This window comes from Excalfactoria chinensis, chromosome 9, assembly GCF_039878825.1.
Source record: "Excalfactoria chinensis isolate bCotChi1 chromosome 9, bCotChi1.hap2, whole genome shotgun sequence".
NCBI classification, from domain to species: domain Eukaryota; kingdom Metazoa; phylum Chordata; class Aves; order Galliformes; family Phasianidae; genus Excalfactoria; species Excalfactoria chinensis.
This window is the reverse complement of record NC_092833.1, coordinates 19,278,408-19,300,241: the sequence shown is the minus strand read 5'-3', so window position 1 is coordinate 19,300,241 and position 21,834 is coordinate 19,278,408. Positions and strand designations below refer to the sequence as shown.

The 21,834-nt window shown below is 49.4% G+C and overlaps 2 protein-coding genes across 10 annotated transcripts in view; one reads left to right on the top strand and one right to left on the bottom strand.

Annotated features, from left to right (window-relative positions):
* Positions 1 to 5,282, top strand: part of MED12L (mediator complex subunit 12L) — a 98,874-nt gene extending 93,592 nt beyond the window's left edge. For 6 of the 8 annotated variants that reach the window (XM_072344017.1, XM_072344015.1, XM_072344012.1 and 3 more), the window contains 2 exons: positions 2,054 to 2,138; positions 2,466 to 3,184. In XM_072344017.1, the coding sequence (XP_072200118.1) occupies positions 2,054 to 2,138; positions 2,466 to 2,515 (135 nt within the window). In that variant the 3' untranslated portion in view covers positions 2,516 to 3,184. Of the gene's footprint in view, positions 1 to 2,053; positions 2,139 to 2,465; positions 3,185 to 3,454; positions 3,708 to 3,815 lie in introns of those variants that run through there. The other 2 variants (XR_011904622.1, XR_011904621.1) reach the window with 2 other exon arrangements.
* A 12-nt stretch (positions 5,283 to 5,294) lies between these two features.
* Positions 5,295 to 17,248, bottom strand: IGSF10 (immunoglobulin superfamily member 10). Of its 2 annotated transcripts, XM_072344009.1 has the most exons (7): positions 17,074 to 17,248; positions 16,367 to 16,749; positions 15,206 to 15,335; positions 14,134 to 14,524; positions 9,436 to 13,626; positions 7,922 to 8,813; positions 5,295 to 7,221 (listed from the first exon to the last, which is right to left on the bottom strand). In XM_072344009.1, exons 2-7 carry the CDS (start codon positions 16,555 to 16,557, stop codon positions 5,313 to 5,315), a joined length of 7,704 nt encoding a protein of 2,567 aa, XP_072200110.1. In that variant the 5' UTR covers positions 16,558 to 16,749; positions 17,074 to 17,248; the 3' UTR covers positions 5,295 to 5,312. The 2 variants fall into 2 exon arrangements, with proteins under 2 accessions (XP_072200110.1, XP_072200111.1); XM_072344010.1 differs by lacking the exon at positions 17,074 to 17,248 and having other exon boundaries at positions 16,367 to 16,859.
* Between the last annotated feature and the right edge of the window lie 4,586 nt (positions 17,249 to 21,834).

The window sequence follows — 21,834 nt, the reverse complement described above, 5'->3', positions numbered from 1 at the left end:
TAATGCAATTTGGCAGAGAAACCAAAAGGCGGCACACAAGTGTGGGAGGAGTGATAAACGAGGGGTCTTTATCTGATCACTACTGGAAGATCATTTACATCCACTTCTAAGCTTCTCTCAGTATTCTTGTCTTGAGCAGGCTGCCTCTGATGGGTTGCATTCGGGGCACAGCTCTGCCAGGCAGTCAGTTGTCCAGCAGCCAAGCACTCCATGTGGGTTTCACATCCCCAGGAAGCCCCGGTGTGTGGTTGGTATGTTTCACTAACCTCAGCAGTTACTAGAGGCTGCTAGTCAGAGGGTTACACAACGGATTATAAGTAAAGGATTGGTTTTCAGGAAGAGAAAAAGAAAAAAAGCTGAAGTCTTACTAAAGCCCTGAAACTCCCTTTGGTGAGCAGAGGTTTCACTGAAACAAGCCCGGGCAGACCCTGCAGTGTGTGCTGCCACCGAGTGTCACCGTGCTGCACTTCAGGCAGCACGTGAGGTGTTGTTATGCAGTGTCTACGGGTGCTGTATTTAAAAGAAACAAAAGCATGAAAGTAGAAGCACGTGTCCTTTCACCAGATCTGATGAGAAGAAAAGTAATGGGATTTTGAAAACAGACCAAGAGAGCTCGGAGGCCCTGCACCAAATAGGTAGTTCAGTAAGTGCTGACAGTTTTGACTTCAGCAGCCGGCACAGCAGTCCCTCATGCATGGCAGTCCCTCAGGAGCAGGGAGGTGTCAGAGCTGTGCTGTCAGCTTTCTGTGCTCCGCAGCCCCAAGCAGCTGGCACACAGGTTTCACTTCATGCAGGAGACATCTGTGCTTCCAGAGGGAGGAAACACCTCTGCTGTGCACCACTTCTGGCTCCAGAGGGACCCATTCTAGTGGCACCTTTGCTACGGATGGTCTGTGCCAAATCTACCTATTGTGATTTAGCAGCTTGATTGGACAAATGTGGTTGGATTTGATGATCTTAGGGGTCTTCCAACCTTAATGATTCTGTGGATCTGACCTACAGGTAGCTGACCTGTTAAAATTATTTATAGAGAGCTCTTTTCTTCTGGCTGACAGGTAGAAGCACTGAAAACAGAGCAGTGCTTGTTCTCCTGCCTGGTGTCATGGGGAAATAGACTGCATGGGTTGTCTGGCTAGGGAATAACATGTATTGTCAAGTGTACCAATTAGTGATTGAATTCTGCTTTGATGCAGTATAGATAGCATGCAGATTTGTGGAAGTCCATGAATTTACACCAAGGGTGCTTTCGAAATGATGAAGGCATGATTTAGTTCATTGGCAGCAGATTTCTTTGGAAGTTCTCAGTGTCTGATTCTATCACATGTAACAGCGTGCTCTGGGTGGGTTTGCCTTGCTCCTGTGGGCTGCACTCGAATCAGAGTGAGGTTTGCTGATGGCACGTGCTAAGCACTCTCTTGTTCCACTGCAGCGCAGCCACGACCCTGCAGCACAGTAACAGCTCTTCTTTGTGCTTATCCTTCATGTCATTTGAAGTGCCATTGCCCCGAGAGAAAACATCATTCTAGAAGTTTCTTCTGTCTGCCATGCTTCAGCTCCGTGTGGGTGTTTACAAATGGCAGTAGGACATCAGTTTTGACAAGCAGTTCTGGTTGTCTGTGACTTTGAGCAAGACAGAAAGCAAAGGTGCTGAAAGCGATGTGCAGGATAACACCGGGCTCTGCAGGGGGGGAAAGGATGGGCTATTGTAAAAGGCAGAGACCAACTGCACACACTGTGACACCTGTAGTAGCACTGGAGATGTGTGAGATGTCTGGGCATGAAGAAAACATGTCCTGGGAGTTCTGAGCATGTTACATGTGTCCTTGCTCTGCTGTTAACACGTGCTCAGGACCTGCTGCTGGGCGGCTCTCCTCTCACCATCCTTCCCTGCTCTGCCAGTCACACTTCCTGCTGGGCTCAAGGGCCTGGAGCCGTCCCTGGGAGATCTGTGCTGCAGCAGCCAGCGGTGGGCTCAGCTGGGATGGGAGCCTTGCTTTCTATGTTATCCAGCCTTCCCTCACTCTGTGATTTCTGCCACCTGTCCTTTCCACAGCAGTTCCCCAGGCAGGGCCTGCAGCAGACACAGCAGCAGCAGCAGACGGCAGCGCTGGTCCGGCAGCTGCAGAAGCAGCTCTCCAGTGAGTGCAGCTGTGTGTGTGTTGGGGGGAGAGGGGGAGGAATGTGATGTGGAGGTAGTGCCACGTAGGAGCAGTGAGGGGCTGGCAGCAGGCCCTGCACCCAGCAGCCGTGTCACAGCACCGCGCTGCTGCCAGCACACGCCTGGGGTCTGTGGGTCACAGAGGGCTGTGGCAGGAGGGCCGGCTGCCCCACACTGCTGCCCCACCACTCACCTCAGCTGCTGCGTATGGGAGCGACTGATGACGCTTTGCTGCCATGCTGTGAAATGAAGGCGGCGTTTGGTGCTCTGCACTGTGTCCAGCACCTTCCCTTTGCTTTGTCACCAGGCAACCAACCGCAGGCAGTGAACCAGTATGGGCATCCTTCGCACTTCTGACTCGAGAGGTGGGAAGGAGGCAGCGCGTTCCGTTTGCACTGAAGAACAGAACATTCAAAATCCAATGCACTACTTACTGCTAGAAAGCAAACCTTCGTTTCCTTCTCTGATTATTTCAGTAATTACTTTTTGTGCTGCAGTTGATGTGAGTATGTAACGAGGTGGTTTTTGGGGGGGGAGGGGGACTGAGTTCCTTTGCTTTTAGTTAGATTTAAATGTAAGGACTTGTGGACCTATCTGAAGAAAGTTATCGCAGATTTTACGAATCTGGTGCTTTTTAGGTCCCGTTCTTTTCAAAGCGAACAAAGAACGCTGGGTTTGTTTATTTATTCGTGGGAAACATTCCTTTGTTATTATTATTATTATTATTTTTTTAAAGAACCGCGCTGGACCAAACCGCTGAACCCAGGGCACTCCTGGCCTGGGCATAACAGCTGATTTGATCATCAAGATGCTCACCTCTCTGTTTGATGGTAGAACGAGCATTGATTTGAATTGTGTTTATTTGACTGTAATTTTCACTCGCACTTTATAAAGTCGTTTAGAGTACCAACTCTCTCGCTCTCATTGTGGTAAGAAGGTGCTGAAGTGGGTTTATCGCTTGTATTAGAACTTCTTAACGTTTATATTGAAAGCCACAATGTAATGTTAATAAACCGACTGAAAGTAGCTGCATTTCCTCATGTGTGGTCTTTTGAACGTCCCTCCTGCTGGTGATCCCTCGGAGGGCAGGTGCCGTGTGGCCAGCAGGAAGGTGCTCCGTTTGGCTCTTGGTGTTCAGTGAGGAAATCCCACACTGGGTTTCACAAGCAGGGGGTGAAAAAGTCCTTTCTGCCACTTTGGGAGCTGCTGTCCACGCACACTGCGGTGGCCCTGCAGGGGCTGCTGTTATCTGTGTGTCTTTTACTGGTTTTGAATGTTAGCTGTTCAAAATTCCAGGCTGGATGCTTCATTTCTGGACGAGCTTTGGTGTTGTGATGTTGGTTCTGTGTGAATGAAGATTAACTGCAGAAATGAGAGCAGCGCGGAAGCTCTGTAAGTAATACCACGATGTTCTCCTTCCTGTTTCTGGGTTGGCCAGGAAGTGAAAAACTTTGTGTTAATTGTAACTTCTATATTGTGTACAGCAGCAGGAGTTGTTCGAGCTGTAAACTGTTACATTTGCCTCATGTTACCCCATCTGTAAGATTTAATCCCATAAAACAGTTAACGTTCTGTAGATTCTGGTTGTCTTTTAAAATAATCAGAGAAGTCTGACTTGCAAAAAAGTTATTTCAGTTTGTTTGTTCTTTTTTCACAGAGATTTACTTATCCCTGGTGGGAGCGTACCATTCCTCATAGTAGTTAAAGCTGTCACAGATGCTGACGGGTGAGATTGGTGTAACCCAGCCTGTGTGGCCACTCCATCCATCTGCTGAAGGAAGCAAACCACGTGCAGCTAATGTTCAGAAATGGCCACACCAACAAAGGCTGCCCCAGCTGAGTATAAAGTCTTAAATGAACAAATAAGTGAAATAAATCCCCAGCTCAAACATAACGTGGTTAAATGATGACAGAATCTGCATGTAGCTCTTGGCACTTGTGCACTTTCTCACTCATGAGAACTTTGTGTGTTAATCAGCTGAGGGGTGTTACCACAGGAGGTTTGGATGCTGTGTAGCACTGAGTTCATTGCAGAGCATTCTTATGAGAGATGGATGTTTTATCCCAGAGAAGATACTTGAACTTTGTTGTTATTTTAAAAGATGTGAAGAGCTGGACTTGGTGAGATGGAGGTGGTGACCCTGCGCTCTCCACATGTCTGTCAGGCTTCCTGTAACAGTAAGGGAGTGCTCTCACCAACAGCAGTCCCTGCTTTGTTCTACAGCTGCTGCAGGGCACTGTGGTCCCCCTCCATGGCATACGCGTGTCCCCAGTTGATAAGTTTAGGGGGAAAGGCTCTCCTGGCCCTTCTGTCCTGGTGTTAATGCTCTTAGGAAGAATGTGAGTGTGACACTCAGAGCTGTCGTTACTGATTGATAGTTATTTGACCAGTCCAGTTCACCACTCGGTTGTGTGAAATGCGTGTGTAGCCATTCCCATCTGTTCTGAAGGCAGAAGGTCTCTCCTTAGACCTACCAGTGCACCGAGAAAGGAAAATTCTCAGTTGACATGCAGCCTGATGTAATTGTTTTCTAAGCGAGAAATCTATAGAAGTAATTTTGTGACAACTAGAAAATGATGCCAACAGGGACTAAAGCCCGATTCTCCTGAATGCATCCTCCCAGTGCTCTGCACAAAAGCCTGCGGGGCGGCCTGTCCTGCTGGCTTCACAGGGAATGCTTATTTAAAAAATGCACCAAACAGTCTAGGATGTGAAGAAGGTAATCTGCATCGCAACAAAATCTGCTCTTTGGTCCTTGGACACTCTTGCCTTCTGAGCCGTGCTTCTGATAGTCGCACAAGGTGAACATTATTAATCTAATATGAAAACATCAGTCCTGTATGGAACTTCTCTAGGCATATTTCTAGAAAGTAATTTCATTTCATATTCCAAGTTTGCTGACAGGGCAAAAGTGCCTCAAGTTCAGTTTTATGTAGGTCCCTTTGATCACTGAATCAATGCTGGATAGTAATAATAGATCTAATTTTCCCCAAGTCCTTTCTCTTTTTTGTGTGATCGTTGCAGTCTGAATCCTGTAAATGTATTTAGGCACTTCTTCTGTGTCTTTGGCTGCCTTTGCTTAAACTTATTCCAAGAATAAATTCAGTCCAGCTGTAGGCTTTGCTACCAATCTTTCATTCTGTATTTCTTATTTCAAATGACATGAATGTATGTGACTGTGAAATCACTGCCAAGATGGTTCTTTGCTGTGCACTTGTATGTTCCAGAGTCTGATGGCTGGGGGTTCTGGATGAGCAGAGTCCCCTGGGGCTGCAGCAGTTCACTGCCAGGTGCTCGGTCGTGGTTACCTGTAGAAAGTGTGGAGTGGTCAGGTAATTCCCATGTAATTTCTGGCTTTGGTATTCCCAGTGCTGTGCAGCTGAGCTGAACTGCTGCACCAGGCATCGTATGTATGGTCTGCGGGGGTCTGTTTGTAATCCTTGGAGGATAGGCTACGATGGTGACAGGAATGGTTATAGACAAATCTCCAGCGGGATTATGGGCCTTACACACGTAATGCCCTCTGTCATGAATGGTAGCTGCTCGTATAACCAGTGTGCCATTTTCCAGCAGAATGTGTCTGCTGTTGATCTGAGGTCGGTCCAGCACCTGGCCACCTGGGAGAGTCCACGCTGTGCTGGGTTTGGGGCTGCCATCGGACAGGCAGTGAAGCGATAACGATTCCCCACTGATGCCCCTCATTGGCCCCTTGGGGTGAATGAGGATGGTGGGCTTCTGAGCAACTTCTAGGACAATCAGCTTTTCAATATAGCCAACTTGGTTCTTGGCTGCACAGCGATACTTCCCTGCTTTGTCCCTACTGAGACTGAGGATGGTGAGGGTTCCATTGCTTCCCAGGAGGAACTCGGACATCCTGGCCCCCTTGGAAAGCCACGTGCCATTGGGCAGCATCCAGCTTACTTCAGGTGGAGGATTTCCATCCACAGAGCAGTTCAGTGTGGTTGTTTTTCCAGGTTTTGCTATTATTTTTTCATTGAATGGATTTTTAAACATGGGTCTCCTTAGCATTTCCAGTACCTCCAGCTGCACCACCAGCACACTCTCTCCCCAGTCGTTCCGTGCCACGCAGATAAAATCTGCAGTGTCGGAAGGCCTTAAGTTCCGGATTTCGAGTGTTCCATTTCTGTGTATGACAATCCTGCTGCCGTAGTACGGGGCTGTCAGGAAAATGTTATTGGGCATGATCCACATGATCTGGGGGGGAGGTGTCCCTTCTGCCCTGCAGTCAATTTGTTTCTTCGAGTGCCTCACTGCCGTCACTTTAATGATTGTTTTGTTTGTGTATAAACCATTTATGATAGGTGGCTTAGCGTCAACATGCAGTTTATACAACTTCGTATCATCCCCTCCAGCATTCCGAGCAACACACATGTACTCCCCAGCATCCAGCAGTTTGGCTTGGCGGACTGACAGTGAGCCGTTAGCATGCAGGAGGTGCCTGTCTGTGGAAGAGGAGATCATGTCACTGGAAGGCAGCAACCAGAATATTTTTGGCTTAGGTTCCCCAGAAGCTTCACAGTCCAGCAGCGCTGTATCCCCGGCTTTCACTTTAATGTACGTCTTGTAACTGTGCTTTATCTGAGGGGCTGCTGTGACGACTGTGATGTGTACTTTCATTTCGTCTCTCCCCAGAGTGTTCTGAGCGTAGCAGGTGTAATCTCCCTCCTCTGTTGCTCCAGCTCTGTTGAGATACAGCGTTCCGTTGTCAAAGAGGACGTATCTGCGAGACCTGTGTCCGCTGTCATCTGCCTGCATCACGTTGTTGATCACCGTCCCGTCCGGCAGACTCCAGGATATTTCTGGTGCAGGTGATCCAGAGGCCTTGCAGTCCACCTGGAAATCTTTTCCATAGGGCACCAGTTTCTTGAAATACTGTTTATGGTCAATCTTGGCTGGTTTCATTGTGATGCTGACTTTCATCAGTATCAGATCATCTCCAATTTTGTTTCTTGCGACGCACAAATAGTCCCCCGCATCCTTTTCAGTAACTGCCTCGATCACCAGGGATCCATTGGGGTACACATGGATTCGACTTCCCATTCTGTTGTGGGGGGAGAAAGAGGAGAAGAATTATGGGACAAAATGCTGAAGGTGAATACCGAGTGCTGGAAGTAGCTTACAGTATTAACTTATTAATTATGGAGTGAGTTTTCCTCCTTGATCTCCCAGTTTAAAGTTCTATTTCATAAATTAAAAATTCCTCATGATATATATTCTGTATTAGATACCTGACTACTTTAAGCAAAAAATTTAAAGGCACTGTGTTCATGTTTCAGCCCTTCTGTTTTCCTAGACTTCTTTCCTTTACTGAAAATGCCAAGGCTCTTTTCCCACAATGCTGGGATGTAAATGGTGGTAAATCAAATCTGGGTGCCTGCAGTGGATGAAAGAAACACATAATGGGGCTGGGTCATTGGTTGTCTCTAAATGCCTACAATGAGCAGGAGCTGATTTGCACGGTATTTCTTTACATCATTGCTAATGATGCTTCGTTGTCCCTGTGTTCAGCTCAGGCCTGCAGGCAGCAGGAGCTGAGAACATCACTGGTGCCAGAATGTGCTGCCTTTTACTCTGTCATGATTTCAGCCAGGAGATTGCTGCTGTTAGTACTACAGAGGTGTGTTCAGAAGTGAATTTAGCTCATAATGGATTGTTCCAGTGATGTTTCACTCCCTCACACCAGCACTGGAGATACAAGCATGTGAATTTTCCAAGAGCTGGGGAAGAAAACAGGCTCCTACCTGTGCCATTGGTCTACGACTGCCTTGGATGGCAGCCTCCAGATTATCCTGGGCTGGGGCTGTCCTGTGGCCGTGCAGTTCAGCAGCAGTTTATCCCCAAAACTGAGCTGAGTGGTGCCCTGGGAGGCAGCAGCTATCCTTGGCAGTGTGTCCTGGTGTGGCACGGAGAGGATCACCACACGGCGCTCTGAGCCTGTCGAGCTCGTGGCGATGCACTCGTAGTTGCCGCTGTCGGTGGGCGTGATGCTGCTGAGCCGCAGGGTGCCATTGGGGAGCATCAGCACCCTGGTGTTCACAAACTGCAGGGGCTTCACTACCGTCCCTTCAGCGAGGACCCAGTGGATGTGGGGCTGAGGGTTCCCTTCTGCAGTGCAAGGGAGGTTCAGGTCTTGCCCCGCCGTAGCTGTGATCTGCTGTCTCTTTTCCTCCAGGATGATGGGAGGTGCTGCGATGACCTGCAACTTGACAGTCAGCGTGTCGATGCCTGCTGGGTTTGTGGCCGTGCACGTGTAGAGGCCTCTGTCGTAAACCGTGACATCCTTGATCATTAAGGTGCCATCTGGCCACACGAGAACTTTCTGGTTTCCCTGGGAAGAGCTGGAGATGTACGTTTCATTGGCCAGAACCCATGAGATGGAGGGAGGAGGTCTGCCCTCGGCCGGACACCTCATGGTTACGGGCACCCCGGCATGGGCAGTGAGGAGCCGTGTACCGCCTGTGATGCGGGGTGGGTAGGCAACCACGGCCAGCGTGGCCAGGAGTTGTGCCGTGCCCAAAGTGTTGGTGGCAGTGCAACGGTACTGCCCGCCATCCTGCAGGGCTGCCTGTGCAATGGCAAGCGTGCCGTTGGGCAGCACCATCCACCTGCTGCCACTCGCTGGGACATCGGTCTCTGCAGGAGGGAGGGACAACAGCGTGGTGTCAGACCTCTCCATCCTGCCTTGTTTTGCTGTGACCCCGTATACGCTTTTCTTATCCTGGTCTACTCTGCCCAAATACCCAAGAGAGTGGGGGTAAGAAAGGGAGAAATAATAAATCTTGCATATGCAGTGGAAGAGCTTCAAAAGAAAATCAAAACCCGGTTCCTCAGTAGAGACAAGGCTTGGGTACAGCAGGTAAGGCTTTGTGCAGCCAGAAGTACTTTGGCTCAGCTGTGTGTGAGCGTTGCAAATTCATCAATGTTTTACCATTGCAGTAACTTGATTTCATGGTTCGTTATGACAGATGTTAGTTTGTCAGATTGTTCTGAAGCAGCAGGTGACATGCGAGAAGAGCTTTAATCTTCTCACAATAAGCACAGTTAATGTTTACATATGCACATATTTAAAATTTCCCTTAGCAACTGATTTGTAGTCGATATTAAGACACTCCACCAGACATGCTGGAATGTCATTTTTCTCACTGTTTCTTAGATTGCACAACTGGTCCTTCACAGTACTCCTACGTAAGCGCTACTGACTGCAGCATGCCAGCCACCTGCCAGACCATCGGGCCAGAGCTGCTGCCGAGCTTACCTGGGGAGATCTTGGTCCACTCTATTGTTGGCTGGGGGTTGCCTGTAGCTTCACACGGAATGAAAGCATCTGAGTTGGCCAGCACGGTAAAGGCAGCTAATTTTCCTCCGATTATTCTGGGCTTTGTGAAATAGTTTCTGCTTAAAGAGAACAAGGATGGAGGGATGCTTGTGGTGCTTTCATGACGCTGTTTCTGGTCGGACCAGCTGCTGCCCCACAGGTGTGCATGTGGAGAGGCCACCTGCCGCAGTGTCAGCATGGTCGGTGTGTTGGCTTTTAATGTTTTGCCTCCCCATTCCACAGATGGCAGCCCACCACCGATTCCCCCCATGGGCAGTGCTGGGGTGGGACGCTGGGCTCGGGGAGCTGCGGTGCCCAGAGCTCTGCTGCTCAGCTTGGTGCTGCCTGGGGCTGTGGGCTGTGCCATGGGGCCACCCTGCATTGCCTCCTCATCTGTCCCCAGGTGTGGCTGCTCAGCTGCCGGGGTGAAGGCTTTGAGTTGCTGAGTGGGTTCTGAGTGTGCTGCAGCACTGACTGCAACAGGATGCTCATGTGTGGCACCGAGAGGCTCTGAGGGCGGCGGTGGGGTTGGGTTCATTGTAGTGGGTGTTTGTGGTGGAGGGCTGTGGGGCAGCAGTGACACAAGGGGGGTGCTCACCCCCATGCTGGGGGCCGCTTCTGTCTGTGGGGTTGCCATGGGTCTGTGCTGTGCTGTGCCAGGTGGGACGAGAGCCCATAGAGCTGTGACCCAGCCTGCAGGTGGGCTGTCGGACACCGCTGCTGCAGGTGTGTGCCTTGTGGGCTCAGCTGGCAGGCTGACTGCAGCCGTGGTTGCTGAGGCTGTGTCTGCTGTAGTGCGGATGCCCATGGCTGGGCTTTGTGAAGGAGCTGTTTTAGGGGGCCGCCTCCTCCTCTGGCCTCTCCTTCTTCCTGTTCTGAACACTTTACTTGTGGTCATTTTGGCATTGCTTTGACGAGCTGTAGAAGCTGTAGTTGTTGGCTTCAGACTCTCTCTGCCCATTCCTCCAGCTGTGCTCACTGCAGGACTGCAGGCAGGGGGCTTCTCTGACATATTGCTGCTGTCAGGGGGTTTGCCCAAAGATGGGAATCCAGTGCTGTGATCGACACCCACTGAGATGGGTGTGAATGGCAAAGGAGAGACGTGGGGCCTTGATGCTGCTGCTGTAATTTTAGGAAATGAAGCTGATACCTCTGTTGGTTGAAATGCATCTGTCCTCAGCACCTCCTTTTGTGTGTCATTTCCAAAGAGAAATGCTCTTGTAATTGTCCCTCCCAGGGTGTCTTTGGATGAAGATCTGGAGAAGACAGACTGGGGAGAAGAAGCAGTCCTCGTGCTCATCAAGTGTGTGATTTCTGCAGGGTGAGCTGTGTGGGTTGCAGTTGTTGGCAGTCTGCTGCTATCAGGCTGTGCTCTGTAAGTGCTGCTGTGATGTGGAGCTCTGCTCTCTGCTTCCTGCTGGGCAGCATCTCCAGTGCTTTGAGTAACGACAGGCACTGCTGTGGAAGCGGCTCCTTGCCTTGCAGTGGATGCACTGTTCTCTTCCGTGAGGAATGCTGTGCTCTGAGCTGTGCCTGCTGGGTGCTCTGAGGGCATATTGGTAGTAGAGGGGGAGGACAGAGGCGCTTCTGGGCTGAGTGGGCTGATGCTGCTGTGTGAGTTGTTTAAGGCAGGTAAGTTAGGGCTGTGTGTTGAACTCAGCAGGACAGCTGGAGCAGTAGCTGTTCTCTCTCTGGCAGAGCCCCGTTTCCCTGAATTGTGCCTGTGCTCTCTCATACTCAGGAGCCGTCCTGGCCTGACCATTTTTCTCCTACCAGCAATTTTCCTCCTTCTCCCTTGTTGCTGCACATTCCAAATGATTCGAGTGTGCTGATGAGTAACGATGTTTGGGCCCAGTGGTAGTGCAGGAGTTACAGGTTTCTGAGCACTGTGGAAGTAAATGTGACTGAAGTCAGGGTTTGGCTCGCTGACTGTTGCTGCAGGTGGCTGACCACCTGGTTTGGTGGAAATCTTATCAGTGAGCTGTGTAAAACCATGCATCTCACCCACTGCATTTTGGGAAGTGGCAGGTGTGCTGCTGTCTGTAACACTCCCCATGGTTGTCACAGATACAGCCTTTAAATGCCCACTGTTATGTTCTCCAGGAGATGCTGATCTTTGCTGAGCCCTGATGAGTGCAGATGCTCTGCTTGCTCCCTCTGCTGCCACCAACTGTTTCTCACCATTTGCTGATGTTTGGCTTAAATTGGGTCTTTCCAATGAGTCTGAGGTTGTGGCCATAGTGTTTAGATCTGCTGGTGTGGGGCTGGTGGATAGGCTGGGCTGTGGGAAGGGAGCGGGTGGGGGGGTCCCAGCCCCCGCGGGGGTTGAGCTTCCCTCTGTGCTCCCCAGGGGAGACGCAGTGGCCCTCTCTGTTACTGTTCTCTCTGTTACTGCTATCATGAACTCTTGTTCTGGAGAGATGGAGTCACCAGATGTTTCCTCCTCATCCACAGGCACCGTTGAGAACTCACGGACCTGAACAGGTGGGTTTGTTCCTGCTTCTTGTTTTTCGATCCCAGGTGGGTTCCTCTTTGCTTTTTCCAGAAAGGCTGCCCAGCGCTGGGGGTTGGCTCTCTTGGCTGAGGAGCCAAAGTGTCTTCGGTGCCCCCTCAACCTCCTGCTGGCTTTGTCCCTGTGCAGATGGAATGGCGTCCTCCTGCGGCCACTGCCTGTACGGGTGCTGTGTGTGCCCTGCTGTCTGCGTGCTGGGGCTGTGGGCTCCTGACCTGTCCAGGTCAGCAGGGCAGCTGAGGAGTTCTGCTTTCCTCTAGCTGAGGGCAGCATTGCATCGCCAGAACCATCACTCTCTTCCCTCTCTCCTGCAGCTACAGGCACCTTCTGTGGGGTGCTTTTGTCCTCTCTGACCAGCACTTGGAAAATCAAAAGATCAATGCCGTACTGGCTGGCTGCAACACATCTGAAGTAGCCACTGTCTCGCTCTGTTACCCCCTGTATTCTTAAGGTACCATTGTCAAAAATGTGTTTGTTTCCTACGGAATGGTGAAGGACCATGTGCTCAGGTAACACCCAGCTAATGGCAGCATCTGGAACTGCGGTGGCAGTACAGGGAAGGTCCAGAATGCTGCCAACTGCTGTGGAAAGTTGGTCCCCATTTACACTGCTGTGTTCCACGTAAGGATCAACCACGGTGATTCTAAACGTGAGGATATCTGCATCATTATAATTTGTCCCTATGCAGTGATAGAGCCCAGTGTCAAATGTATCAGCTGTTCGTAACGTGAATGTCCCAGACTTTACTACTATAATTCTGCCATCTTCACTGACATAAGGGGCTCTGACTTTGCTCCCGTCGGCCAATATCCACTCTATTGCAGGAGCTGGCTCCCCGATTGCTTGGCAGTCCAGTTGTACAGTCCCCCCAACTAGAACAGTGTGCTCTGTTTGTGTTTTGTTGTCCCTGGAGATCATTGTCCAGTTATTTCCCACTTTCTTTCGGTCAACAGCAGGCAAAATAACCTGAGCATCAGTAAAGTACTGGATGTGCAGCGTGCTAAGTGTAGTTGCTGTCCTGTCAAGCTGCAGTGCCACTTTGTTTTGCATTAGCCATGATGGCTCAGCTCTGAGTTCAGCCTCCACACTGGTAAAAAGCTCATCTTTTTCAGAGTAGATTTGCTTATATTGGTAGGTGATGAATGGTGTTTCAGTTACAAGGGCACTCCTTTTGAGTTTGAGGGGAGAATTACTGTACAGGGCCAGTATGCTCCACAGCTGCTGAATGTGTCCGTAAGCGATGTCACACATGAGAAATGATGAGAATGATGTGCTGAGTACTGTGACGTTGTCCTCTTTCTCAAATGAGATCGGAGACGTTTCTTTTGGCTTCTGGATGCTGCAAACCAAGTTACCTCGATTTCCTCCTTGGTCAGTCATGTTCAAAACCATGGACCCTATGGGAGCTAGGAAGTCCTTGGGAGATACAGAGCTGGAATCTCCATCCTCTGGCACCGTGAGGTTTTTGAGTTTCAGGGTGTGATGTATGACTGGCTTAGCACAGGTTAGAGCTGCAGGAGGAATACCCACAAAGTTCTTCCCTTTGTAGTTCCTGGGGCTGGCACAAAGTGGGCATTGCTGGGCACCGGAACTTCGGTCTTTTTTGCACTTAATGACATCTGAAGGAAAGAAAAACACAATTAGCATTTGTGATTCGGTTTTCAGTATTAGGACCAGGACTCTTAGGAGTTAAACAAACACACAAAACAAAAACAGGTGCTGGGGAGTAATGTTTTAAATAGAGGAGAAAAAATAAGAATAGAATTGAGTGCAAAAGGAAACGTCATCTTCACACAGGTGTGCTGTAATGGCCTGCTGTTCACAAATGGGTTGCTGGCAGGCTGTACAAGAGCGACGAGTTTCATGTAGCTGCTTCTGTTTTACATCTATTAATCTGCTGTGATATTCTAAGGGTGTGGGACAAATACTAACACATCCAGTACACCTCTGAAAGACTTATATGTAGATGGTGTGAGCATTAAAACAATCAGAGATACACCAGATGCTATTGCATTTCCAGTCTTCCCTAGGAGAGGAGTGTATGTCAATAAATAAAGGATGGTGGTGTCAGGAAGAAGATGATGCTGTAAGGTGATTAAAAAGAACAAGCAAAGCTTTCAGCTCACCTGGCCTCTGTTTGGCCCATTCTGCAATCCACTGTAGATTGCAGTCACAGGACCACGGGTTTCCATGAAGGTAAATGCTCTCCAGCTCAGACATGTAGGAAAACATTTCTTGTGGTAGCGAGGTCAGCACATTGTCAGACAGGTGTAAGTGCTTTATGGAGGATGCTTTAAATATCTGGAGGTAACTCAAGGTGACAAAAGTATCCGGATGGAGCTGCTTCACCAGATTTCCTTCCAAGTGGATCAACCTCAGTGATGTGAGGCCATAGAAAACATTGGGATTTACAAATTCAATTTCATTGTGGTCCATGTGCAACCGGACCAAGCTCTTCAGACCATAGAAAGCATCTTGCTGAAGTACTCTGACCTTGTTGTAGCTCATTTTTAAAACCTGTTGATGAAAAAGCAACATTATATTGCTATGTCTCCCAGGCCATTCTGATCGGTGACCACTGTGTGAAGTATTGAAACAGACCAGCAGGGCAAATGGATGGGAAAAAAGCATAGGAGGAATTATTTCTGGTTGTGAGGAGGTAACAGCTGAGCTCTCAGGCACAGCAGGAGCTTTCACAAGGGTCAATGGAACCTGAAGATCTGCACGCTCACCCGCTGGCTGCTTTCTGTCTCTCCCTCCTCACCTCTCATACTCTAAAGCAGTCGAGTCAGCGCTGCATTTTCTGAGCACCTCAGGCCTTTCATGGTCACAGATGATCACAGCTATGATGGTATTGCTCCTCTGTAATAATTAACAACAGCTCTGAATTGAAACTTAACTGGAGAGTAACTGTTAACGTGTCATGGAATCGATTGGGAATGGTTGGTCATAAATAATTGTTCAATTACTTCTGCATGTATGAGTATCTAGATGGCAAATACAGATACTAAGTAGGTGGATGCTATACTGACTGTGACAAATTAATTAAAGACTGCAGATGCAGTACGATTAGGAACAGGAAACCAAAAGGCTGATGGTGCCTGGGCTGCTCCCACAGACTGGTGTTACTGTCTGGTTGATTACTTAAAGGTCATAATGGAAGCTAAGGCTGGGTTATCCCCGACGCATCTTCCTTACCTGTAGTGAACATAAATCCCTGAACACCTTATCAGGGATTGCATTTATCTCATTGCTGTGCAGCATCAGTAACTCCAGTTTCTCCAGGCCAGCAAAGTCCGTGTCAGACAGTGTGAGCAAGCTGTTGTACCTGGAACAAACAGCATCCCAGACCTGGCTGAGTCAGACAGCCACACATCTTATTTAAAGCAAGCAAACCAAAACCAAAAGAAAACTCTCTGAAATGTGTGAAGGGAGACAGCGCTTCTGACAGCTAAGATGAAGTTTTGTGTATGTCATATGTTCTTCTTAGCACAGTTTGTAAACTTGTCCAGGGTGGCTTCCTGAAGGCTGTATCCAAAGTGGATATGGGAAATAACTGCAGAAACATGCAGACAAGAATGCCAGCTTGGGGCTGCAGGGTACCAAAACAAGGTGTGCATGTGATGGCAGAGGGCTACAATACGATGTTGTCTTTTTACATCGTACTGTCATGGGGAAGACCTGGACAAGGCTTCCTTTGCAGTGTGAGGATGACCCACACTGAGGCCTCCTTGTGCTGCCCACGACCACAGCAGAGCTGCAGCCCTGCAGGGTCTCACAGTCCTCTGCTGGCCTTCCTGCCACCATCTGCTTTTCAGGTGCACTTCTGGACCTTCATTTCCTATGCTCAAATACATATGCTGGAATATTGAGATAAATGCTAATTCCCATAAGCTGGATAGATAACAGTGTAGAAAACGGTGTTATGTGACATTCTGAAGTCACATCGGAGGTCTTTGAAGATTTGAACACTTGTGTTGTGCTTCTGGCCCCATTAGAGCTCTGAGCTGTCTTTTCCCAGAATGAACTATCTGCTTCAGACCCCTTCAGAGCTCAGTGTTGCAGATGCAAGATATTCAGATAACATAAAAGAATTCTTTAATTCCAAATTAAATTATTAATTATTATTAATAATTATTTTAATCCAAAACTTTTTAAGGTCCCCACGGTGTTGGAGGTCTCAAGCTTCTCTCCCTCTCGTTGTCTCATTACAGCCTCCTCTGAACAATGCAAACCATTCACCTAAGTTTCATTCCCCGCCTGGGTTAGTTTCTAGCCCTACAGCTGGGAACGCTCAGATGTTACTTCGCAAAGCGCTGAAAGGTAACCGCTCAGAAGTACAGCCCTGACCGAACGTACCCCAGGTTGATGCGCTCCACGTCCGGAGAGATGCGCGGCGGGACGGCGGTGAAGTAGCGGAAGGTGCAGTGCACCTCGGCGGGGCCGTAGCAGGCGCAGAGACGGGGGCAGACGGCGGGCAGGGCGGCCAGGCGGGTGGCCAGGCAGGCGGCGAGCAGCGGTCGCAGCCAACAGCGGCGCGGGGCGCCCATCGTGCGGGATCCGCTGCGGTGCGGCCGTCAAGGCGGGGGGAGCGGACGGGTTCCTGCACGGGAAGGAAAGCCGGCGTTCGGAGCGCCGGCCGTGCCGGGCCGCTCCCGGTGACGAAGCTTCGCAGCTTCAGAGAACAACCGGCCCGCCGGACTCAGTCGAAGCTCTCGGTTCTGCCCTCGGGTTTCGGATGGCTGAAATAAAGCGCGTCCTTTGTCTGAGAGAGATGCGCAACCCGCGCCGTTGCTTACAGGTAAAGTCGTAACGTCGCGACGGAGAGAAAATCGGAACCGCGCATTTGGCCGCCGATACCCCACGGCTGTCCGGCCGCTTATAAATCTGCTAGCAATCTGTCCTCGGGAAGGAACACGTCAGCTCCTTTCGTGCCAGTAATTACTCCAAACAACAGTCACTAATTTCAAAGCCCCTCTCTGCACAGCCGCAGTCTTCCCTCCCCCACTCTCCCCCCGCCCAGCCGTGCTGAGGAGCGGAGTCGGCACCTGTCCTGCTGCCCCTACCTGAGCGAGCGGAGCCCCGGCGGGCGCTGCCTCGGGGCCGGGCCGGCAGCGGTCAGCCCAGCCCAGCCCAGCCCGGCCCGCTGCCTCCTCCTCCTGCCGGAGGGGGGTCGAGGCTCCGAGCTCGAAGCGCTGGGAGCTTCCGAGCCAGCGAAGCCCCACGGCTCGGCCGGAGCGTTCCCCCGCCGCAGCCACTTTCGCGAGTTAGGAACGGCACCGCTGAGATTTGGCATCAGGAAACTAACGCTCTCCTTTGCTTCCCCCCCGGCGGCCGCCGGTGTCACTACAAACCCCTACAAACTCCCCGCAGCCTCGAGGAGCGACGTTCCTCCGCAGATACTTCAGCTCCTCGCGTTTTGCTGAATGCTGTTTGTAACAGCGGTAAACTTAATCGGCGGCGTGCTTCTGTCCAAAGGCTGTTAGGGCAGGTTAAGGCATCACTGCATCACTGCATGGCTCAAGAGCTGTGAGACCTTACAGTTGCATTTTAAAAGATGCCTTAATTACTGCTAAGAGTTGATGTCTTTATGCAGTTCCGTACTACGCAGAGTTAAATGTGAGCCCTCTGATCCAAAGGAAGTTTCTTGCACAGAGTTAAGAGTTGGGACCTTTGAGGAAACCCATCTCAGGGCAGCACTGCAGGGCCCGTGGCCTCTTTCTCCTTTCCCAGTGTCTTTCTCAGTGTCAGTATCTACCAACACCATCCCTCCTACCAGCAAAACCCACCAGGTTGGAGTTTCTCTCCCAGCCCTCGGTTTGCCCCAGTATGGCCTGAAGCCCCTTGGCACCTTGGCTCTGTTCAGCTTTACAGTCCATTTATGTTGAGGTCAGCGGGTGGAACGTGCAGCACGCTGCTGGCTGTTGCTGCAGCTGGTGTCTCATCTGCTCCACCACGACATCATTTCTGTCTTTGCAGAGCAAACAGCTGCTGAGTTTTGGTGCTGGGGATGAGACATGGATGGTTCAGCCATCTCGCAGGCACTTCTGTCTGCATTACGCTTGTGCTACTCCATCCAAATCAGTGAAGAATTGTAAAACAAGTACCTTACGGATGTCACACAAACCTCCTTGCTGTCTGTCTGCCTGAACAAAGATCACTGATGGTTGTATTTGATACAGTTGCTAAACTTCTACCAAAATATTTACCCCAGGAACATCTGTGCTACATGCACCAGGAGTTACAAAGTGACATCCTAAATAGGTTCCCTCTAACTACAGGCAGCTACCACTTTCTTGCAGGTCAATATTCAGTCCTCTGTGTAAGTTCATGAATAGATCTGCCTAAACAGTTCCTAATAACATCTCACCACTGCTGTGCAGATTTTCTGCAGTCGGTTCAGCAGGTCACACGAGGACGGAGTGGTCATAGAAGGAAGCGGTGCCTCCTGGTGACGATGCTGGGTGCTGCTCATTGCCGGGCAGACTGCGAAGAGCAGCCAAGGGTGGGCACCCGGCTTCCAAATGGCCCTCAAACACACTGACCCTGGTGACCAGAACGCGGCAAGCATTTTCAGCCGGAGTGTTTGCCACAGAGCTTTCTGCTCTTTCCGTGGAATTAGTATTTGTATCAGATAAATACTAATCTTGCCAAATGCGTCAACATTCTGTGAGGAAAGCCAGCACGTGAAGTCAGTATGAACCTCTTCACAGCTCCCTGTGCTGTGATGGCAGCCTGTATTACCATGACAATGTTGAACCTCATGGAACACACAGGTGGTCTCATCTGATTCAGCATGGGAACGCTGGACAGGATGCACTCAGCTACATGTGCTGCCCGGCACCTCCAGAACAACAGCACAGCTTTGCTGAGCACCGCTGTTGTGTTCACTGCTGGCATTCCAAGGAGCTACCATGATGGCCAGGAGGACCACGAGACCACGCTGCCATATCCACCAAGTGCTGCTTCTCTGACTGATAAGGAAAGGGTTGCAAGGTTACAATTAACATCCTGCTAAAGCTTAATTCCACTCCGAAGGGCGATGCTCATTCCTTTCATGAGCTGTTTTGTTCTTCTGGGTTACTGAGGTGCAACACATTCTGATGCTGTGAAAACTTGCTGTAAAGACGTGTCCAGGTGATTGGTATGTCTCCATAAGTTGTGGCAGAAGGAGTGAGGTTTCTTCTGAGAGCCTTACCCAAAAACACATACTTGAAAAACTGCATTCAAATTGAATGCATGTATGTAAAATACACAATGTGCTGTGTCAGAGCTTTAAGAAAAGGGAATTCATGTATGGACATACTATGTGCACTGTAATTAGAGCCCAGCTCTTACTCTGCTTCTCAGAAATGCAGTATTAGATTACAACAACCCACAAAGTTCTCCTTCCATAGGGTTGCTGAAGAACATGTGGAATAGTTTCCATTATAAAGTGGCTGTGATTTAACGGGGCTGCCTTGCAAAAAGTACAATGGTTCTACAAACCCATGCTGCTCTTTCTGTTTTGCTGGCAAATCCATTTCTTTAGATGGAATTCATTACTGGGGAGAATCAAGGGAGCCTTTTGTTAACTGAAACTCTATTTTGGCAAGAAATTGTGGTTGAGTGTAAACAGTAGCGCTGGAGAGAGGAATGAAGAAAGTACTTTGGAGATGGGCTTTCAAAGTAAATCACACAAACCAAACTTAGAATGCAATTTCAGTTGTGTTTTTTTCCTCCCAGATCAATTCCTGCTACACGATGTGGTTAATTTGCAGGAGGAAGGAGGAAAGTCAGCATTCTACGACTCCACATCCCACAGTGTTCCCACTCTGCATCACTCCTCTCCACCTTTTGCTGTCCCATCTCTCCATGTTGTTCAGGTCTCCTTAAAGCTGTTTGCAAAATGTTTTCACATTCTGCCATTTATTTATTTATTTATTTATTTATTTATTTATTTATTTATTTATTCACGGCTTGTTGCTGGCCAAATTCTTCCAGTATCTTCTGTGCCAATTCACTGTGTGGATCTGGATCACGTGTCTCGTCGTTCAGAACTGGACTGTCGTGCTGTTTACTTAAATATGGAAGTAATCCCAAGCAAAACAAAGTAAATGATAAAGCAGCATGTCAGCTGCTTTAGCAATATGTTGTTCTAAACTCATGTTGGAAAAGGAAAGCCCACAGAAAGGTACGATGTTCAAATCTACCCAAGCATTGAGTCTGCTGTGGAGCAATGGTTTCCCAGGGCACAAAGCTGCCTACTGTCTCATTGTTCTGCAGCAGTCAGGCAGGAGGAATGGGAACCTGCCCAGAGCATCAGCTGACACATAGTGGGCAATGGGCTGAGCCGCCGCTCCACTCCCAGACCCTCTACTTGTACCAGAAATTACTTTCCCCTGAAAAGGTTACGGCTTCTGCTGTAATTTACATGCAGAAAGGCCTGAAGATGTGATGTGAGGCAGTCACATCTGCCAGAGATTTTGAAGGCTGAAACAACGCTGTGATAAGAGAACAGCTGGTCTGCATCTGCAGCAGTACGTACTGCTGTGCCTGAGTGAGTCCCTGCTGTACAACACAGCCCCCCATTCATAAGGAAACCAGCGCCGGGCCACCATCCCAGGACAGGGCTGTAAGCACGAGGTTATGCAGCACTTTCTGTAAGGCATTTTTAGTTTCTCAGCTTGCCTCAGCCTATCCTTACATGCACCAGGTCAGACCTCCAGTATCAGCATCTCTTACGTACAGTGGAGCACAGTGAGCATGAGGTGCAGATAAATGCAGATCTCCGCTCCTGAGGCTGAGTGCTGAAGAAACCGAGTAAGTGGTGCTTGAAAGGTCGAGAGGAAAATTTGGGTGGAATGTTGGGTGAATGCGAGTTCTTAGGCATGAAGGGAAAGTTCAGCTGGGCTCACAGGGTCTGTACTCCCCACAAGTCTTCAGGTAGTCCTAACATAGTTGCCAAAGCAAATACTGCTGATATGAGATGTGACCAAAATACCTCCAGGATCAGAACCAAAGAGAACTCAAGCATCAGATTGAAGCCTAAGCCCTAAATCAGTTTCTTTAAGCAAGCTTTAAAGCTTTTCCTCTAGACTGAGGTAGAGGTCATGAACAGAGCAGCTAACAGAAGCATCACAAGGATTTGGTAAGGGCTGGCTCAGTGGGTTGTTGGACAGCCTTGAAACAAATCGCATGGCTCTGAGAGCGCCACGGTGGGAGTCTGCAAAATAACACACTAAGGTGCAGTTCTTCTGTGGCTCAAGGCCATGGTCAGGCATTTCAGTTTTATTGTGATGAACTGGACAGACTCCCAGCAAAGCATCCATTGATTCTGCAAACACAGTCAGGGTATTTAAATTACTTGTGTATTTGTGCAAATAATACAGGAACTGTAAGCCACGTCTGCTTTGTGCAGCGCTGAGCTATGTACAGTCTGCAGGAAACCAAGCAACATGGCTGAGGAATTCACGCATTAAGGACTGGGTTTTTCTCATCCATGTGAGCAAGCACATTCAGGTATGCAGCCTGAATGCTGCTAACACTTAAATAAATGTTTCCATTAATATGGAGAGAACAAGCAGCTGCTCATGGGAAAACAGTTCCCAATAATCTTGTCACAGGTCACTTTTAGTCCTATTTAAGTTAATGGCCTTGTCAACCCTCAGGAGCACAGGGCTGACTTCACAGTACACCTCAGGCTGGCTGGTCCCCTCTCCACTCCCACTTCTTCTCTGTAGCACAACAGCACCGACATCTCAGTGGCTCAGGGGATGCTACCAGATCTGGCTGTTTTAATTCCCATTTCTGTTCCAACAGTGCTGGCTATAAAATTACCATAATAT

Bases quoted from the DNA above. Each gene is read 5' to 3' on its own strand.
- IGSF10 (XM_072344009.1), bottom strand. From the start codon at position 16,557: ATGGGCGCCCCGCGCCGCTGTTGGCTGCGACCGCTGCTCGCCGCCTGC. The intron at 15,336-16,366 runs GTACGTTCGGTC...TGTTTGTTCCAG, and splicing joins GTGGAGCGCATCAACCTGGG to GTACAACAGCTTGCTCACAC. The intron at 7,222-7,921 runs GTAGGAGCCTGT...CCCCCACAACAG, and splicing joins GTCGTAGACCAATGGCACAG to AATGGGAAGTCGAATCCATG.